Below are 20,981 nucleotides of genomic sequence, written 5' to 3'. Positions count from 1 at the left end.
TTGCGATGTTACAATAGCACGGTGCATTACATCACACATCGGATGAGAACTACTTCAACTCTTTAAGTGTTCAGGAAATGATAGACACAATTGCTGTTACCAAAATGATACATTTTTAAAACCTTCCTTAATTACTGCAATTGCGTAGCCTGAGGTCTGCAAGTATTTCCAGTTCACCACATTCACCTCTTCTGCACTGATTCAGAGGCAAATGTGTAGAGGCTGTGACTGTGAACCAGCTCAGAGTCGTGCAAGAGGGGATAACTATTGCTGGACGTATCATGCAGCAATTCTACAGAAGCAGATATTGTAATATTAGGTACAGAATCCCACCCCAGGAGAATCCCAGATTTCATTTCAAAAGAAAGCAAGTCACTAGTAGCAAGAAGATGGTGTAAGTGGGCAGGTAATGTTTTGCAGAACTTCAGAAATGAAAAAGAATGGCTGAACAAGATATCCAGGAGTCAAAGGGACTCTGTCAGTATTATGAACACATATGAAACTCCCTTATACCGAGTTTGACCATTTGTCTATGAAGGTCAGCCCAGTCAAACTTTGACTGGCAACCATTCTCCAAAATCTCAGGTGGGGGAAGGATCATTTCCATTGCCTCCTACCTGAGCCTTTTGAAAAGAGTTTTTGGGAATAGTGCCTGGGTCCTTTGGCATGCAAGGTCCCGAATTATATACAGCAGATTTCCAAAGATAGTGATAAATTGTTAATTAATAATATGGTGGTGGAGAGTGCCCTCAAGTCAGAGTTGACTTATGGCGACCCCAGAATATATTGTCTTCAGAATTCAGCCTTCTGAATGCAGAATTTGGGTCCCCTGGTCACCAAGTTTTGAATTGGGGTTGGGGAGAATACACAAGGTCTCCTAAGCAAATCTCACATCCCACGTATTACACAGCAAGACTTCAGCAGCCACATGCCTTCCACATGAGAAAATGAGCAAAATATATCCCATCTTCACAGTTTAGGGTGCATTAAGAGTTTAAAGATTGGCATATTTACCTCATCAGCCAAGCATACAACTAATACATATCCAAACAACAACAACAACATTTGATTTATATAGTACCCTTCAGGACAACTTAATGCCCACTCAGAGCGGTTTACAAAGTATGCTACATTATCCCCACAACAAAACACCCTGTGAGGTGGGTGGCGCTGAGAGAGCTCCAGAGAGCTGTGACTAGCCCAAGGTCACCCAGCTGGCTTCAAGTGGAGGAGTGGGGAATCAAACCCGGCTCTCCAGATTAGAGTCTCACGCTCTTAACCACTACACCAAACTGGCTCTCTCCACTCTCTTTATTTGAAAAGTTCTCTCTTAGAATAGTTCACTCTTCTTGCTGAGATTTAAGGTGGGTAACCTCTGATAGTTTCTTGCCATGAAACCCCCCCCCCCCAGGAGTCGCCATAAGTCCGCTGTGACTTGAGGGCACCTCACACACACACATATTCATACAGCAAAAGACATCCAGTGAATAATGCAATGGTAGAGAAATAAAAAAAATGTGAATAAGAAACTACCTGGGACAGTCAACTACCTCATGTTAGGTTTGATTTCTTGTTAGTTGTGTTTCAAGATCTGGCATTTTCTTAGTATAAAACAACGTACTTGCCTTGGCTGTCAGAAGCCGTGGCAACTAGGAAGAAGAGACTGCCTAAAACCTTGAGTTCATTTACCCCAAGAAGTGCAGAATGTTCCCCGAGACTGACAAATTGGCCCCATTTAAGAATTCCTGATCCTGGGTTGCATCCAGCAGAAAATTTCCACTGACAGAAAGGGAGGCAGATTTTCACATCTGCTCCCCCTCCAATGCTGACCTCCAGTCCCCCCATGCTGTTTTTTGGGGGGGCTCTTGTTATCCGCCCTGAGCCTGCCTGTGTGAGGAGGGTGGAATAAAAATCAAAATAAATAAATAAATAAATAAATAAATAAATAAATAAATTCAGGAACAATATTGGAGGGATTTTGTGCTGCAGCAGGATAGGAAGGCAAGGAAAGCCCACTCTGCTGACAGAAATTCCTTTTATCGGCAGAGATTTTCTACAACTAGCTATCGAATCTGTATCAGTTCGTGTTTTTTGGAAATCATTGTTAGTTGACAAAGCGAAAAGACCAAATCGAGGGAATGTACAGTCAGCTAAGGAAAATAGAGTCCCCTCTACAAAATTAACCAATCAACCAAAAATTATTCAGTTTCCAAGTGCATGCAATGCATAAATCACATCTGGTTTATATAAATTCATAAATATATGATTCAGTTTCACAGGTGCTTGTTTTTGGCAATCATTGTTAGTTGCCTTGGCTCCTTCATTGCAGAAAAGGTGGGCTAAACATGTTCTAAATAAACAAAACTAGCCCAAGCATCTAATCACCACAACTTAGTATTTTTAAAATAGAGCTCCCTGTACACAGACCAGAGGCCCGGAAGTGGGTGGGCTGCACTTGTCCTGTTTGTATGTGCAACACCATCCTCACATCCTCACATGCCTCCACTTGAAGCCAGCTGGGGGACCTTGGGTCAGTCACAGCTTCCCAGAGCTCTCTCAGCCCCACCCACTCCATGGGTGTTTGTTGTGGGGATGATAATAACATGCTTTGTAAACCGCTCTGAGTGGGTGTTAAGCTGCCCTGAAGGGTGGTATATAAAGCAAATGTTGTTGTTGTTGTTGTTGTGCGCAGAAGCCTGGATTAAAAGGACTCTGATCCTGCAGCATACCTTAAGTTGATTTTAAGTGGCAACCAAGAAGGACAAGAGATAAAATGGCAAACAACCCTGAAAAATGAAAAAAGAGGAACAGAAGTCATGAATGATTACCCCCTGACTCCTGCCGAGGGAATTTTTCATGGTATTGAGTGCAAGTGTTTCACAAATGCCTTTTCCTGTTGCTGTGTGATAAAACTTTTGTAGCGGCACAGTTGGTGCCACAGACCATCCTTTTCCCATAGGTTCTTCTCTGGCCACTGGATGAATCATCTGGCCACATTTCCTTCCACGGGGATTACCTGACAGATTGTTTTACCAGATTGAACGATGAGTAGGAAAAAAGTTGGTCACCTGAGCTCTTATTGCAGGTCCAGCAGCCGTCCTTCATCCCCTTCGGGTAGCAGCCATGGTTTGGAGGAAGGGAGGCTGCTGTGTTGGCTTTTGAAAATGGGGAGAGGCAGGAGCCCCTAATCCCCCTGCACTGCACTCCCAGCAGGATGAGGCTTTACAGTACTTTGAAAAGTCAAAAACCAAGCACTAAAATTGCATTGATGGGCTTGGGGATGAAGTATGGTCTAGTTTGGCCCTCAGCCATGAAGCTCACTGGTGACTCTAGGTCTATCATTCTCCTTCAGCCTCACATCACAGGAAAAATGGGAGACGCCACATATATCGCCATAAGTTCCTTGGAAGAAGAGTGAAATAAATGATTCATAGATACACAATTAAGATGTTTCCCACACAGAGACAGGCATGGGTAATTTCCCCATAGCTACCAATGCAATGCAGTAGAAACAAGGCTTCCACATGGTAGGTTTCTCCATAGTTCCTTGCCCCAGTCCCCTGAAACCACCCTTCCCATTTCTGTACCACCATGGCCTTTTTAGTTTTTTTAAACTGGCAACTGAATATCATTACATTGATATAACGTAACGATATGCATATCAGGCTCTCTGAATTCTTAGCTTTCATTTTTAAAAATGCAAATCTCTAGCACCTTTCATTGTGGAGATATAAGGGGAAAGGCATATCTCTACAGCAAAAGAGGCCAGAGACTTACTGTTTTTAAAACATGGAGGTTGGGAATTTGGAGAGACTGTATATTATATTGATACAATGACATACGATTTCCAGTTAAAGAAACCATAAAGAACCCACCAGTGGCAGGGAGGCGATGGCCACTGTGGGGGAAATTGCTGTCGTTTGGCAGTAGAGGGGAAAATCCAAAGTTTCCCACCTACACAACATCCACCCCAAGCTTTGCTGCAATCTTTCCCAAACTTCACAGCAGAGCAGGTTTGGGAAAGATTGGGGGAAAGCCAGGAAAACCCAAGGGATGCATGTGGGCATGATCACCATGATGGTGTTGAGAAGCAAGGGAGGGGGAAAACATGCTTCTCAACAGCATTGAACCTGGGGCAACCCTGTGTGGAAGTGGCCTAAATCTTCCACAAATGTCAGTTCTTAGTTTGTAAGGTGTTTAAAGCACCTTATACTGTGTTCGAATAATATCACTATTCCCTCTGTAATGACCCCTTCAAATCAGAAGGGGAATGAGTTCAAAAGACAATTGTAAGACCCCCCCTATCCACATCCTAATACACTTTCAGAGGAGTTAGCCGTGTTAGTCTGTAGTAGCAAAATCAAAAAGAGTCCAGTAGCACCTTTAAGACTAACCAATTTTTTTTTTTCTCAGCCATCGTTTTCTCAGCCATGCCGGACGCTCCTCTCGGCTGGTCCGGGAGGAAACGACCGGGCACCCTGACCGGGCGGCTGATCCGCAAGGATTAGCCCCCAGGACTCCCAGGGAGGGAGCCAGGGTCCGGGACGCGGCGGGAAGAACTCCCCGAAATCAATGCGGGGGGGGAATTGCCCGTTTGTCCCTATGGAGGCCGGCAGATGTGCGCGGCGCCTCGAGTGCCGCCGGGCAACGAGAAACGGCAAGTAAAAGAAACAGGCGGAAGCCTGTAAACAAGCGAATCCCTTCTGTTCTACAAGCGTTTGTGAAGGAGAGGTTGATCTGAAGAAGACTCGCTCTTCCCCTTCGTTGAGTTCCAGAATTTTGTTGGCGCCCCCCCCCAAATGGCAGCAAAGAAGCAAAGTCCCGCTCTCGGTAAGTCAATCTCGGCTACCTTGAAGGGGGAGTCGCTCGAAGAGTTGGTGCGCAGGGCGGTGGTGGAAGCCATAAAACCCTTTGTTGACAAGCTGAACGAAACTGATCAAAGGGTGGGCTTAATTGAAAGCGAGGTGAAAACCATTAAGGCAGCAGCAGGGGGGGGCAGAAAAGTCTGCTCTGGAAAGTGCGTCACTTGTGAAGGCTACAAAAAAGGAGCTGAAGTTGGTGGAGAACCAGCTGATCGGGCTACAGGTGGAACGAACGCAGACAATTTTGCGTCTCCAAAACGTGAGAGAGGAGGAAAATGAGGATCTGTGGGATTTGGTCTCGGAACTACTGGCGACACCCGCGAGGACGACTAAAGAAGAGGTTAAAAGCGCCATTTTGGAGGTCCGTCGGGCTTCTTCAAAATATGCAACAAAGCGACAGTTGCCTCGTGAGATCATTATTGACTTTTCATCTAAAAAGATTCGGGACACCATCCTATATAACTCATACAATGCGGATTTGGACTTTATGGGTTTGAAAGTCAAGATTTTGAAGGACGTTCCATTTCTAGTCCGGAAACGGCGTTTTAAATATAAAAAGTTTGCAGCTCTTCTGAGGGACCATGGAATAAAGTACAAATGGTTATTCCCGGAAGGAATATGGTTCAGATATAAAGATCAGGCCTATAAGATATTATCAGAAGATCAACTAAAGGATTTTGAGAATAAAAACCCAGAACTCTGCTGCACCAAGAAAGAAGAAAAGGAGGAGCCGGAGGGGGGGGAGGAGGAGGAGAGCATCGCAACAGCAGTTGCACAGAGAGAATTGCGTCCGGGACCTAGAAGGGGGAGGAAAGTTTAATCAGATTTTGAAATGTTTATTCTCTGTATGATTAACCACTCCATCATTATTCTATGGAGCTATTTTTGTATTATGACAGTATGAAGGGAAACATTGAAGTGTAGTGTTTAGTGTTTGTAGTTCATTCCCCCCCCTTTTCTTTTTCCACTCCCCTTTGTCCCTTCCCTCTCCCCTTTCCTTGTGATAGTCTGTAGTGTTTTGTAGTTATGAAAAATAAAAAAATTTATAAAAAAAAAAGACTAACCAATTTTATTGTAGCATAAGCTTTCGAGAATCACAGTTCTCTTCGTCAGATGCATCTGACGAAGAGAACTGTGATTCTCGAAAGCTTATGCTACAATAAAATTGGTTAGTCTTAAAGGTGCTACTGGACTCTTTTTGATTTTCCTAATACACTTTAAAGGTGATGTAAACCAGCCTTTTGCTACAGACTTTACCAAATGTTTTAATAGCTATTTTTTGGACTTCTTCCCAGTCCTCACCCTGAACCTAATACCTGTGTGCGGATTTAATCCCAGACTGACAACCTCACAAAAGCTGCAGATAGATTTCAAGCACTCTTACATCTTTGTTTCATGAGCAGGTGGTGTTACCTAGATGTGTCTCCTTGTGAGTAGGGGGAATTAGCAGACAAGGAGAAGGCTTAGCAAGATGCGGTAACAAGTGGGATCCTCTACCAGTTTTTACCAGGTCCCCTCCCCGAGGATGCGAACGAGACGGGTGTTCTTCCAAAACAAAGGTATTTTTTATTGAAGAGGAAAAGTCTCACACAGATAGCTAAATGCATAAATCATACACACTTAAGAGTCCTAGAGAATAACAGAAAGGAAATGGGGAGTAGCTATAGGCTTTGGGTAATAATTACCTATCAGAGGAGTAGAGAAGTCCACAGAGAAAGGAGTGAACGACCTGCATTGCATGGAAGCATGTGGATCCAAGTAAGTACGGATACTTTGGTTGGGGCAAAGCCCAAATATTTATTGGGCAAAACAGACCCTGGGGTAGATCAGTCCCTGAACAAAAGACCTTGATGTGTGTCTCCTGGGATGTACAAAAGGATTAAATAACTTTGATTGGCATTCCGGGATGTGACAAAAGGAAGCGATTGATTATTCTGGTGCTGGGCAATAAACCTGTAGCTTACACTGAGAGCCTTGCTACAAGTGACATTTTACACGTGAAGGATAAAGGATCATTTTTGCAAGTCTTTCTGGGAACTGAAGTTCCTCTCCCCCACCCCTTTTCTTTCTGTTCCTTCCCCTCGCTGCCTGAAGAGACAGAGAAAGCCTGCGGCAACAGCAACTTTTGCAAATCGTTCCTCCAGTCACAAGCCTGCTCTCAATGATCTTTGGGGCAGGCAGCTGCAACTTTCTCAGCTTTCTCCGGAGCATTCCACCTCCCCCCCCACCAGCAAGACGATTTGCAAAAGCTGATGTTACCCTAGGCTCTCTCTGTCTCTTCAGGCAGCGAGGGGAAGGAACAGAAGGAAAAGCGGTGGGGGAAGAGGAACTTCAGTTCCCAGAAAGACTTGCGAAAATGATCCTTTATCCGTCACGTGTAAAATATCACTTGTAGCAAGGCTCTAAGTGTCTCTGGGTATGGATGATGGGCGTTGAAATTTAGATTCCCAAGAAGGAGTAAAACTTTTTCAGAGATGGTTGATAGCTCTCGATTGCTGGACAGGATTATCGTGGGGCTATTTATCAAAGGGATAAAAGGGGAAGGAATGTCCAAGGGATATTGAAAAGGAAATCACTCAGGCGCCTTTCTTGTTCAAGGATCTTGCATGTTCACATCTGGAGGGGCAGAAGCCAATCCTGTCTAATCTCTTGGCATTATTCGCATTTCAGTTCTCCCAGGCGGGAGCTAGCAATGCCTCATCTTATCGGGTGGCTGGTTATTGCAGTTTGCAGAGCACATAGGGCTTATGATCAAGCACATATTAGACAGTGGGGAGCTAGGTGGACTGCTTACAGTGGATCCAGGTTGCGAAATTCCTGAAGATTGAGCCTGGGGAATGTGGTGTTTGGGGAGGAGAGGGAGTTCATCAGGGTATAGTTCCATAGAGTCTGCTCTCCAATGCAGCCATTTACTCTAACAGAACCGATCTCTCATCTGCAAATCAGTTGTAATTCTGGGAAAACTCCAACCCCACTTCTGTGTTGGCTGCCCTAACTGGAATGTTCATGACCATTCTGTGCAATCACACCAGCTCAGCCAATTGTCAACTGCTTCACTGCCAGCTGTGCCCAAAAATATACAGACTCAAAAACAAGCAGTCACTGTGATTTATGGCTGCTATGTTTTATACTATGATTGTCAGGGCTTTTTTTCTGGGAAAAGAGGTGGTGGAACTCAGTGGGTTGCCCTCGGAGAAAATGGTCACATGGCTGGTGGCCCCTCCCCCCGATCTCCAGACAGAGGGGAGTTTAGATTGCCCTCCGCGCCCTTAGTGCGGAGGGCAATCTAAACTCCCCTCTGTCTGGAGGTCAGGGGGCGGGGCCACCAGCCATGTGACCATTTTCAAGAGGTTCCGGAACTCCATTCCGCCGCGTTCCAGCTGAAAAAAAGCTCTGATGATTGTTACATATTACATAGATGACAAAAAAGAATCACAGCCAATAATGTCACTCTGTGTCACAATTATTAGAATAGTCTCATCCTTGTGACGTAGTTGAACAGCTTCTATAATAAGTTGTAGACGAGCATCTACATGTAAGCCTGTTTCATAATTGACTTTCCTCAAAAGTTATTCTTAATGAATCTTCCCCAGAAGTTACCTCCCTGCAATTAACCAAATCATTACAACACAAGGGATACCACGGAGCTTAATGGAATCTTAGTATTCCAAAGAAACGTATGCTGTGTTATTTTAAACTTACCTCTTATCTACAGTACAACACTTACCTTGGAAGCACGCCAGTCTGATAGCCTTTCCTCAATCAGGTAAAAAGCCTAATATTTGCCAGCAAAATACTCTCTACTGGCAACATTCCCTTCTTAAGAAAAACTATCCACCATAATTCCATGTAGCTGTGTGTGAAACTACCACATCCTTAAAGATACAGGTCACAACATAACATTACCTCAACCATTCAATACATTTTAAAAAATCCTTAATATAACAATATCTCCTAATGCAACCTATAACAATTGCAATAGAAACACATTATGGTCTTAAAGAAGTAACTCCTATATATAACATGACAAATCCATATTTGTATCAAGTCCATAGGGCATTAAAATTTTAAATCTATAAATCCAAGTCTCCTCTTGACAAAGCAGAATTTTTGGAACATCAAAACTCTGACAAAGTCCTTGTTGAGGGGGCTTATTATTTAATCCACATCATTATTATTTAATCCACATTATTATTATTTAATCCACATTAGCAGACAAAACAGGAATGAGGTGAAGAGAAGGCTGGTCCCAGATAGGAATACCAGATCCCCCAGCAGGGGCAGGGGATCCCCCACTCCCACCTTCTGCCACCGCTCACCTGGCCAGCAGTGGGGAAAGGCAGGGGACAGGCCTCCCAGGTGCACTTCCAGGGCAGTGCAATGACATCACATCTGGGAGTGACATCATTGAGCTGCCCTGAGAGTGCTCCTGTGCTTCTCAGTGGATCAATTTGGGGTCCAAATAGTCTGAACCGGGTCCATTTGAGGCCCCAGTTAGCCTGCTGTGAAGTGCACTGCTGTGTCTGCATGGTGACATCACTTCCTGCAGCCGTGGGAGTGCATGTGTGCTTTGCGTGTGTGCAAGGAGCCACAAAAAGCTGAGTGACAGGTCCCCCCTCCCACTGGGAGAGTAAGGGAACCTGGCAACCCTAGGCACAGGTGAGTCCTGGAAATCTCCCAGAATTGCAACTAAACTCCAGATAATACAGTTTAGTTCCCCTGGAGAAAATGGCTGCTTTGAATAATGGATTCTAATGGCAGTATATCCCACTGAGGTCCCTCTCCTCTTCCAGCCCCACCTCCCCAGGCTCAACTCCTAAATCTCCAAGAATTTCCCAACCTGCAGTTGGTCACCCTAACCACAAATAAGTTGGGATGATAGAAAGGGCTCTATTTGCACATTTAATACATCTTCTGCTCACAACATTCATCTCCCCATGTTACTTCCTCTCCTGTGCCTGTTCCCACTCCACAGTTGCCCCAGAGGGGATCATTCGGCTCCCCTGCCCCCTCATGTCTGAGGCTCCTCCTCAGCGCTCCCATCAGCCCAAACCCAATAGCCCCTCAGTCCATGACGGTGCAATTCCAACCAAGCCTTCCCCCCCTGCTGCTGTGCAACCCTCCCAGCCAACAGCTAGCCTCTGCTATGGCAGGGCAGCAGCAGCTTCGAACCAGGTGCGATTCTCCCAGATGGCAATGGAGCTTTGATCTTGCAAGGTGATCTCTAAAAGGAGACAGAGAGGGAAAGGACATCAGACCCACCCCTGCCTTGGCTTGCTCCCTCTGGGCTGGCTGTAGTGATAGAATTTACAATTTGAAGATGTTCCCTTATATTTTATAGTGTTAAGGAATTGCTAGTTTGCCCCATAACTGCTAATTTGCCCTAAGATTACATGACTTTACTTTGTTCTGGAACAAGCCTAAGAGATTGCTGTACAAGTTGTTTAGTTATTGTTCGTATTAAAGCTGTTTCAAACCATTCTTCAATTTTATAGTCTTCACCCAGATCCAGTGTGGTGTGGTGGTTAAAGCTCCAGGCTAAGTTCTGGGAAATCCAAGTTTGAATCCCTGCTCTGCCACCAGAGCTTGCTGTACAGCCTTGGGCCAGTCACACATTCTCGGTCAGACCTTCCACACAGGGTTGTTGTGAAGATAAAAGAGAGGAGAGGGGAATGATATACGCTGCTTTGGGTCCTCCTCATTGGAGGGGAAAGGCAGGGTATAAATGAAGTAAATAAAATCTTTGGACCCAGAAATATTAGCCTGGCAGTCAGCAGGATATGTGGGTGCCCAGAGGTGGGGTTGCAAAGCATTCTGGGACACAATATAGGTCTTGAATTGTGTGTGGTGGTCCTTTAACTGGTATTCAGAGTTCCTGGCATAAGTGGTTCAGATGATGGAGGGAAGAAAGGACTGGCTGCTAAGCAAAGAAGCTTTGCGTACTTGTCTTCCCAGGCAAACTTGGCGCACACAGCTCATGCTGACTTCAGTAAGCTTCCCATGGGAGGACATCCCAATGACATTCTAGTTCTGAAACGGTTTCACTGAAGGTATCACTTTGCTCTGGTTAGACCTCTCTTGGAGTACTGTGTTCAGTTTGGGGTGCCACAGTTTAAGAAGGATGTTGACAAGCTGGAATGTGTCCAAAGAAGGGAAACAAAGACGGTGAAGTGTCTGGAGACCAAGTCCTATGAGGAAAGGTTGAACGAGTTAGGCATGTTTAGCCTGGAGAGATGACTGAGAGGTGATACAATAGCCCTCTTCAAGTATTTGAAGAGCTGTCACATAGAGGGTGGAGTGGAGTTGTTTTCTGTTGCTCCAGATTGTTGGCCCAGAAACAAAAGGTTAAAATTAAACTAAGACAGTTTTCGGCTAAACTTTAGGAAGAACTTCCTGATGGTTAGAGCGGTTCCTCAGTGGAACAGGCTCCTTCAGGAGACGGGGGCATTTTTAAGCAGAAGGTAGATAGCTATCTGTCAGCAATGCTGATTTCATGGTGAGAACTGAGGCAGATCGAAAGAGGAGGCAGGAAGGGATGAGCCAGTGCTGTCCTTTCTTATGTGCCCAGGGTAATGCCGGTCACCACTTTGAGGTCAGGAAGGAATTTTCCTCCATTGGCCAGGAATCCTGGAGGCCTTTTGCTTTCCTCTGGGCTACAGCAGGGGTCTCTGGGTGGGGGGAAGTAGCTGTGATTTTCCTTCATTGTGCAGGGAGTAGAACTAAATTACCCTTGGGGTCCCTTACAGCTACATGTGTCTACGATTCTGCACATACTTGCGTGATTTAAGGTCCAATAAACATGATAGGACTTCTCAACTCGCACAATATTGAGCATCCATGTGGCAAACACAAGTGCGTGGGGAGCTCTATGCTCTGAGTGCCAGACTAGGCCAGGTTAGGCACCAGGTAGATTGGTCTATGGACGAAAATTCAATTCATGGCTTTAAGATTTGTTGAACAAATTTACAGCCATAATAAAATCAGTCTAGGGTTTAGGGGGAATATAATGCTATAAAGTCTACCCTCCAAAGCATCCATTTTCTCCAGGGTAACTGATCTCTGTGGCCTGGGTGTGATGCCAAAGGATCCCTGCAGTTGGAGAACAATTGTAATTCTGGAGAATCTCCAGGTCCCACCTGGGGGTTGGCAACTCTATTAAGGTTCCAACCTCCCTATGGAGCCTACAAGTTCTCCCAGAATTACAACAGATCTCCAACTGTAGGGATAAGTTTCTTTGGCATCATACCCTCTGAGCTCCATCCCCTCCCCAAACTCTGCCTTCCTCAATCTCCTGGAATTTCCTGACTCAGAGAGGGCAACCCTAGATATGTCTGGTCTCTTTTGTCACTCTGAATAATGCCACAAATTTTCCTACTGTGATTTTAAGCAGTTTCACAGTTAACAAAGTTGAAGCCTTATTAATAGCAACCAAGCAAGGACACAACAGGCTCGCCCAATAGGGTTGCCAGGTCCCCTTACCCTCTCAGCGGGAGTGGGGGAAACTGGCACTTACCTTATGGATCCCCTCCTGCACGCACACGTGCTCCCAGATAGGCACGATGATGTCAATTCTGGAAGTGACATCATTGCACCCGGGAGTGGGCATCTTGCTGTGCTTCAGAGGGCCAATTTGGGCAAATGTGAAGCATGGGAGCATCCCCCTGCCAGAGGCAATGACAGCACCTCTAGATGTGTGCCTGCTGTGCGCTGGCTTGGGAGGTTTTTTGCCTCCTGGGTCCATTTCCTGGGCTTGCCCCCCTGCCAGTCAGGTAAGTGGCGGTGGGGGGCAAAGGCTGGGAACGGGGGATCCCCTGCCCCTACCGGAGGGAGTGTCTTGGGAAATCAGACTAAGGTCCTGACGGAGGTCAAGAGTGGAGCCATAAGCTCAAAGCGAGGAGGTCACATACACCAGGGGCCAACGGTGTACTGGCAATATTGAGACAACTATCAATTCTCCCATATAAGGAGATTGTCGTTTTGCAATGTTTCTATTGCTTCCTTGTTCCCACTTTTTTATGTAAAAAGTATAAAAGGATATGAGGCGATTTGTTCTGTGCTTCTGTGTGAGGAAACTCCCAGAGCTTGTGCACATTAAAAATAAGCTTTCAGGTTATAAGGAAGAGTTGCTGTTTCCTTTCAGTCCACCAGGGATAACTTGGCTTGCCTCAAAGAGCAAGTTCTCAGAACAGTACCTGGCAGCCTTCCTGCCCAAGGACTCAGTCCACTGGAAACTCTTTCTACACAAGCGTCAAGGAAATATACAGGAGCTGTGCAAGAACACCTCTGGGAAAAGGGATATTTGTGAAGTAGAAAGAGAAACAGAGGTTGGGTGACCACACCTGCTGTAAAAGCACAAACAAAACTTTCATGAACAGACAACCTTCCCATTCTCTGTCTATCAATACCTGCCATCCGAGGGGTCTGCTGCATGCTTGGGAAGCCTACTGAAGTTGCTTGGACATCCAGGGACACAGGAATGTTAGAAGGGACTTCCACAGTGCTGGGTTGCTCAAGCTTGCCGCATAGTGGGTCAAAGAGGAAATACATCCCGACTACCATCTTTGTTTCATTATTTATGTATTTATATTTAAAGCACTTGCTTGCTGACTTTCTACCCAAATAGGCTCCCCAACAGCGTTGCCAAGTTGCCCTTGGAAGGAAGAGACGGTGGGGGGACTCCTGTGTTTGCATGCGTGCCCATGCTCATGTGCTCTGGTGACATGATGACATCATTTCTGGCATCAAGGTGGCAACAGACTGCCGTTATTTTTCACCCTCTTCCTCCAGAACATGGATAAGGTTGGCAACTGGCCTTCAGAAAAATCTGAAATAGAAACTTAATTGGATAATATTTATCAGGTGATGCCATTCAGATCCCAGCAATGAAAAGCTTCAAATGCTCATTTCCACACATTAAACTTCTATTAAAGGGACAGGACTTTTTTGGAGTGTAGTGGTTAAGAGCGCAGGACTCTAATCTGGAGAACTGGGTTTGATTCCCCACTCCTCCACTTGAAGCCAGCTGGGTGACCTTGGGTCAGTCACAGCTTCTAGGAACTCTCTCAGCCCCAACCACCTCACAGGTTGTTTCTTGTGATAATAATAATGGCATACTTTGTAAACCGCTTTGAGTGGGTGTTAAGTCGTCCTGAACGGTGCTATATAAATCAAATGTTGTTGTTGTTATTATTGTTATTCTCCAGGCCTGTAGGCAATGGGGTTCCTAGGTGCCTGCTAATGGCAGGTAAACTCCTGGAAATTTACCCCGTTGCCCACCGTTCCACCAGCAATCGGCAGAAGGTGGCTAACCCACCAGAGGTCATCTGCCACCAGCGGGCTCCTTAAAACACGTGTGGCGTGCATGCTCATGGGGGGGGGGGCGTGATGATATTACTTCCTGAAGTGATATTGTCACATCGGCCACAAGCATGATCCCACACTTTGCTGGGGCCAATCCAAAGAAACCCACAGAGAAACCAGTTTTTATTGGCAGAGCTCTTCCTACCCAATAATCCATTCTTTCCACACTCTCAAAAAGACAAAACTTTATTAACCTACAAGAGACTGACAGCAAAGCATCACCTGGCTGCCTCAGCTAGCCGGTTGAAAGCCTGGGATAATGCAGTGACGGTGTCCAGGATCCGGTGGCGATCCTGCTCAGCTAAGCGTGTGCCGCAGCGCTGAAGAAACTTGTCCGGATGCCACAGCGCTTGTTGGCGCCGGAGGAAGCGCCGGTAGGCTGCTTTGTCTGAGGGATCTGTACCATGGAGTGCCACCGCAGCCATTTCCTCAGCAGTCCCAGTTGGGCATGGCCAGGGAACGTCTGCATATCTCAGAAGATGAGAACTGTCAGTGGTGAAGACCTGGCTACAGCCCTCCTCGTAACGCGCTCTTTTAGCGGCCTTCAGTTCTTCTTCTTTGGCTCGGGCACGTTTCTCATAGAGCAGATGCTCCTCTTCTAAGAGAGGCCGCAACTTCAGGACGGGCTTTTGGGGTTCATTTTTAGGCTTTTGCCGGTGACGGTCCTCCGTTTGCCTGCGTTTCTGGCTATATTCATGAGCTATGCGATCAGCCCAAGCTTCGTAGGTCTCCGGGTCTGGACTGGTAGTATAAAAATCCTCTATGAAAGGGTAAAAAAAAGGAGGTTAATACAAGAGGGTACAGTATCTCCGTTTTGATGTGACCTGTCCTGTTCTAGCATATATACCATGTGGTTCTTTCCCCTCTTGGGCAGAGAAGTGGTGCTTGAAAGTCAAAGGATTCAAAGCAAATGAACAACATTACAAGTTTCAGAAAGACCTTTCAAGATCACTAGCCAATTTGACCCGGGGGTGAATGTGGATTTTTTTTCCTGAAAGGTAATCTGCCAAATCTTGAACAAAATCCACCTTCAGAGTCATCCCAGGGAAATGCTTATGAGTGCAGTTTCACATCCCTCTGCTTTTCCAAAAAAATGCGACGGTGAGAATTTGTTAGAAGTGAGTGCAGTGCCGTAAGCTGAAAGATTGACCTTTGAACCAGGAAGTCCTTGCTTCAAAACCCACCCAAGGCCTTAGGCAAGCTTCACCCTTTATTGCCATATGAAGACGGCAATGAGGTGGAACAGCAGAAATAGACTACACTGGGGCTGTCCAGCAGATCTGTCAGGTTAAGCTCCCATGAGCCAACTCAGCTTTCACCCATCCACCCTCGAGGTCCTCGGAACAGGAGGAAAGGGGGCTGCCTGTCACCGAACTTCTCCACCTCTCACCTAAGTAAGCCAATCAGTTGAGAGCAGCCTTCCTTCTGACCAGCTTTAAGTAGTCCAGCACAGGCCACACATTCACTGGCTGGCACTGGCATGCCCTGAGAGCTCCCGGCCTCTTCCTTGTTCAGTCCCATTCTTCTGGTTCTGAGGATGTGCTCTGGTGCTCATACCATCTTGCCAAGGCCAGCAGCTTTTTTGGCTGTTGCCACAGTCCAGCACACACCAGTCCGGTACAGTGACAGTCTGGCACACACCAACTACTGCCGTGTCTTTTTGAGGCCGTGGTAGGTCTCAGCAGGGCAACTCCCACTCACAAGTATTATGATGATGATAATACCCGAGGACAATCCTGTGAGATGAGCTAGCATCCCCATACTGCAAGGTCTCAACTACGGGTTTCATGGCTGAGATAAGAGCTGAACCAAGGACTTTCTGGTTCACAGCTTCACACACACATCTTAGGTCTCAAACTGCATTTGCTTCTAACAGGTGTAAACCAGGAAGCTTTGGGATCCAGTTTCACCTGAGCTATGAATTCACTCAACCCAGCCGGAATGCCTGCGACCCCAAGGCTTGCTTTAGGTGATCCCGTATGCTTGTGGCCAACGTGTACGGAAGCATCTCCCAACTCACGACCAAAAGTCTATTAACAGCTGCTATTTTGGAAGGGGGTTCTGGGGATCCATCGTTTAACTGAATGGTCCACTAAAGATGGGGACATTTAGTTTTGGGAGGGGAGCTTGTTGCTCTTGCTGCTGATTATTACTGGCCCTGTTCTTATACCATTCATGGCAGCTCAACATACAACAAAGTAAGCTTCTCTTGGTTTGGAAAGAAAATGATAGAAGCTTCCTCTGGCAGACCTTGGCATATCCAACTGGTATTAACAGCTAAGGAAAAACACAAACTGTGCTAATCCTAGGTGTTTGTACAGCCCATGGTGACTAGCTATACCTACTCAAGGTGGCCGAGTTCACCCTGTGGCTGCATTCAGACAAAACATAGTTGTTATGGGAATCAGCTCTGGAAGTCCTCTGGTTTGAACACTCGTTCTTCCAATCGTATAGGCTGGCAAGCAGACGACTTCCTGGTTTGTCACAAACCACTGCTTGCCATTCTATTTGAACCACTAACCCCTAATTGTGGTCTGTTTCTTGTCTATGAATCAGGCTCAAAACCAGGCTTGAGCACTTGAGCCCAAGCGGATCCAAGGCTTGTTCCCACTACGATTAGGGAGGGGGGGTATGGATCAGTGGCAGAGCGTTTGCTTTGCGTGCAGAAGGTCCCATGTCAAATCCCTGGCATTGCCAATTAAAAGGACCAGGTAGCAGGTGATGTGAAAGGCCTCCGCCTGGGACCCTGGAGAAGGCTGCCAGTCAGAGCAGACAATACTGACTGAGTTGGCAACTGAGTTGGCAGCTTCACGGCTCTGTTGCTATAGCTGAATACAGTCTATGGGAACCTCAAATATAAGAAACACTCTTCTTCACCTTCATACCGCCACCAGGTCTCCTGATATTCGTCTTCACATTCACCGAGGAGTTTGCGGTTCCACTCTCTCTCCGCCTCAAGGTCCATCTCACCATCCTCAAACATCTCCTGAGGGCACTGTGGGAAAGGACAGGATTGGCAAGTTTTGGAAAGAGCACCCCAAATCCAACCCGATCAGGCACATTCTTTCCTGCCAAGCCGTACTTATACCCATTTGTCTTCTGTCTGTCCCAAAAGGTCCCCTGGTGTCTTTCCATCTCTGTTTCTGATGCTCATGGCAGAGGGGCACTGATTTCGCAAAGGAACAAACAGGTCTTCATACACTAAGGGGGAAAAGAACAAGAGTCATGATGCCTCTTAGTGACCTCTGTCACTAAAAGCAGATAGCTTTTATAACTCTTTGAATTAAAAAAGCAAACATTTTAACTAAGCGGGGCCTAATATTTGCTAGCCAACTTAATTCATGACAATTTCCTAGAAAGAAAAAACGAAAAAGTGGTGCCTTAAAGTCTAATAGATTTATTGACACACAAACTTTTGCGGGCTAGAGCCCACTCCAGCCAACCTAGCACAATTTCTGGACATTGCAAACCTCTACCCTCTCTCATCATTTGTTAAGTATAACAACCTAAGTTGTTCAGGTCCCTGGCATAGAGAATCACACCTTATTTATGACCGCCAGGCTTCTCTTTGCTCAGCTCCTTCCCTGCTTCCCCTCCTCTTCAGTAATTTTCTGGATAAATATGAGGAAAATGATTTTCTCTCTTTCCATTGCACCTGAAGCTCTGACTCATTAAATCATGTTAGAATAAATGCAGTTTGTCTTTAAGGTGTCCTTGGATTTCTGTTTTGTTCTGTGACAACAGACTAATGTAGCTACCCCCTCTAGAAATAGTAATGTTCTAGAAAAAAATTGGAGAGGGGCTTCGGAAAAAGCACAAACATGTTAGGAAAGTTGAGATATCACCAATACATTCAGATTTTCAACCCGGATTGGAATTTAGTAGCTTCCCTTAGTAATTCATGTCCTACAGTCAAGGATACTCCAGCATTAATACTGGGAAAGTACTTGTATAGATCTGAGAAAGGTCCCGAATGAGTATACAATTCAGAATCTTATTGTGCTTTAATATCTCCTGTACATGATATTCACTACACCAATTTTTCCTCTTACTTTGTATGTGTTTATACCTTTCCTTTGCCTCCGTTTCTTCTTTTTGTAATGTTTGTATTGAGGCTCTGATCTTTTTCATTGGCTAAGATTTCTACATTGACCTTCCTCTTGGAAGGGTAAGGAAGAGGGACCTCATGACCAGAACTCCACTCAAGCCTGGGAGCTCCCAGGTTGTAAAGGTCTGCAGCAGCCAAGCTGATGAACCACACCTGCCCACCCCACATAAGTGTGACAGACCAGGAAGCCATCTCTATGTGGGGGACATGCCACCAAACACGGACCAATAGGAGGGATAGGGATCCTCCTTTTCACCACCCAGTGCAAATGATCACAGATCTCCAGTAGTGCAGAAAGCTTGAGGCATTCACATGTCTACATGTCCATTTAGGTGCTATTCCAATATCATGTCTCACCAGTGCCTCCCTTGCGTGCAGCTTGCCGGGCAGCCACATGTAGAGCTGTGTCTCCACGCTGATCCAGAAGGAAAGGATCCGCTCCATACTTCATCAAGAGGATGGCAGTTCTGTGGTCCTGTCGGGCACAGGATCGATGCAGGGGGGTGCGATTTTTGTGCCCCACAGTCTCACTCAGGTTCAGTGCTTGCCTGTGTCGTCGCAGGAGCCTGCGCAGCTTGCGACGGTGACCTGCATCTATGTAGCGCCACAAGCGACGCTGATACCCTGATGCCATGGGGATAGGCATTTAGTCTGAATGGCTGGATTTGGAAAGGCTGTGGGGAAGATACAAGTTTGGCACCAATTCTGGCAAATCCCAGTTTGCTCACCCTTCCCTCTACCAATACCCTACCTATCTACCTCCAATGAAGACCAGGGTTGCAGAGGCAGGCAATGACAAACCACCTCTGTTAGTCTCTTGCCATGAAAACCCCACCAGGGATCGCCTTAAATCAGCTAAGCTCCCTGTCTTACTATTTTTTGGCCTACTATCTACTTCCACAATCCTCCAGAATCCTTTGTTCCCTCCTGTCCAGGACTCACAGCCTGTGTTTTCTGTATTTATTACTTTCTGCTTATTACTCTTCTCCCATATAGCCCAACCAGTCAGAGAGCCACTGTAGTGATTATAGAGAACCAGACTAGAAATCTGGGAAATCCAGCTCTGAATCCCTACACCGTCATGAAGCTGGCCCGTCACTCTTTCCCACCGTAATCTACCTCACAGGGTTGCCGTGAGGATAAAATGGAGAGAAGAGCCACGCTAACTGCCTTGAACTTCTTGAAGGAAGATGGGACTTTTAAAAATATGTACTAAATAACAATAATATAACAACATCTCCCTCCTTCTCTTGCTAACCGCTCCAAGATCCTTCCTCTCCCCAAAACTCTTCTTCAATCTTCTTCATTATTACCTTATCAAGCTTTTCCACGCAGAATAGCGCACATCTATGTTGATCTCTGCGATTTTCATAGGGGAAGAGGAAAAAAAGAGCAACCGCAGTTGAGGGCGGATATGACTTCATTTGGCTATCTAAAATTGAGCGGTTTTTTCCCCTTTGCCCATACTTTGCGCCCTACGTTTTAGGGCTCGAGTAGGAAATCTGAGCTAGGACCAGAAAGGAAATTTACTATCCGGGACTGACGGAGAGAGGGCACCCGGTCGTTCTCACTCTTGCAGGGCTGTTGTAAGGATTAATGAGGTCGTGTATGCGAAACGCTGGAAGGAGCTATGTAAATACAAGGAAGGGGGAGAGGGAGGGGCTGGCTCGGGTGGCTTTCCTTTCGATCACATGGTAGAAAGGAGACGAAGCTCGAATAGAAACAGCAGGGAAAAAAGGAGTGTAGATGTTCAAACTATTACTATTTACAACAATCAAAAAACTTCTGGAGAATCAGTGGAAATTACTGGTGCACTGGAAGAAAGAATGAATTTCAGTGTTTTGCATGCTTTGGTTCAAAAGCAGGCTCCAGCCCAAATGTTTCCACCTCCGCTCCATCCATGTGGGGGATCAGGGGATATCCTAATAGAGGTGGGGTGGGTTGGATTGTCAAAGGGCTCTGGCTTTGTCCTCCATGATTGGGTGGGAAGCGGGGGGGAAAGGAGCAAGCAAGCACTCACTCCTGTAAATCACACACACACAGAGTTAAAATTTAGAGGGGGTATCAGATGAGGTCTGGAGAGACCTCATCTGATGCTCACCAAGAAACTCAGTGCGTGGCCATGGGCCAGCTAGTCAGTCTCTCTCAGGCCAGCCTAGTTTGAAGACTTGTGAAGAGGGGGAAAGAGAGGAGGAAAACAATGCACAGGCTACCTTGTGCCTTGAAGAAATGGGACAGTATTAAAAATTTATATTAATAAATAGGAGCTCCTGGCAGTGTGGAAGGCTCTCCCATCTTCCAGTTGATCCTCCCAACAATCCTGAGTGGTAATAGTACTGTGCTATAAGGAAGTAGTGCAGAGAGATCCATTGGAAAGGGGCAGGGACTGTCTGTAGGCTATGCTACTGTGTACCGTCTGTTGCTGTAAATATGCTCCTACTGCATAGTTTCTGCATCTTGTAACGGTCATGTCAATTTGCTTATGTTTCTTTGGTACCATTTTCAGCTGTGTCAGATTTCTGCCTGTTTTTTCCTGCAATCCTTATTGTATTATTTATGGAATGCTCCAGCTGTTGACCGTATTGACCTACACTATGTAATCTGCCTTGAATCTTAGCGAGAAAGGAGGACAATAAATAATGCAAATAAAT

The 20,981-nt window shown here is 46.0% G+C and overlaps 2 protein-coding genes across 2 annotated transcripts in view; both read right to left on the bottom strand.

The window, feature by feature from the left end:
- Positions 1-13,409, bottom strand: part of LOC129327747 (TNF receptor-associated factor 2-like) — a 51,494-nt gene extending 38,085 nt beyond the window's left edge. Inside the window, exon 1 of the mRNA XM_054976506.1 lies at positions 13,268-13,409. Within this exon, the coding sequence (XP_054832481.1) occupies positions 13,268-13,409 (142 nt within the window). The remainder of the gene's footprint in view (positions 1-13,267) is intronic.
- A 983-nt stretch (positions 13,410-14,392) lies between these two features.
- Positions 14,393-19,721, bottom strand: NFKBIL1 (NFKB inhibitor like 1). The gene is made up of 5 exons (XM_054977714.1): positions 19,644-19,721; positions 18,688-19,004; positions 17,311-17,423; positions 17,100-17,217; positions 14,393-14,982 (listed from the first exon to the last, which is right to left on the bottom strand). Exons 2-5 carry the CDS (start codon positions 18,974-18,976, stop codon positions 14,441-14,443), a joined length of 1,062 nt encoding a protein of 353 aa, XP_054833689.1. The 5' UTR covers positions 18,977-19,004; positions 19,644-19,721; the 3' UTR covers positions 14,393-14,440.
- Positions 19,722-20,981: the final 1,260 nt, after the last annotated feature.

The sequence above is a fragment of the Eublepharis macularius genome, chromosome 4, assembly GCF_028583425.1.
Source record: "Eublepharis macularius isolate TG4126 chromosome 4, MPM_Emac_v1.0, whole genome shotgun sequence".
Lineage (NCBI taxonomy): Eukaryota > Metazoa > Chordata > Lepidosauria > Squamata > Eublepharidae > Eublepharis > Eublepharis macularius.
The sequence above is the reverse complement of the archived record's forward strand: the minus strand, read 5'-3'. Positions and strand labels throughout refer to the sequence as shown.

Coding starts and splice junctions, on each gene's coding strand:
- NFKBIL1 (XM_054977714.1), bottom strand. CDS start 18,976: ATGCCTATCCCCATGGCATCAGGGTATCAGCGTCGCTTGTGGCGCTAC. Junction 17,424..18,687: donor TGCACGCAAGGGAGGCACTG/GTGAGACATGAT, acceptor TTTCCCCCTTAG/TGTATGAAGACCTGTTTGTT. Junction 14,983..17,099: donor GACCTGGTGGCGGTATGAAG/GTGAAGAAGAGT, acceptor ACCCTTTCATAG/AGGATTTTTATACTACCAGT.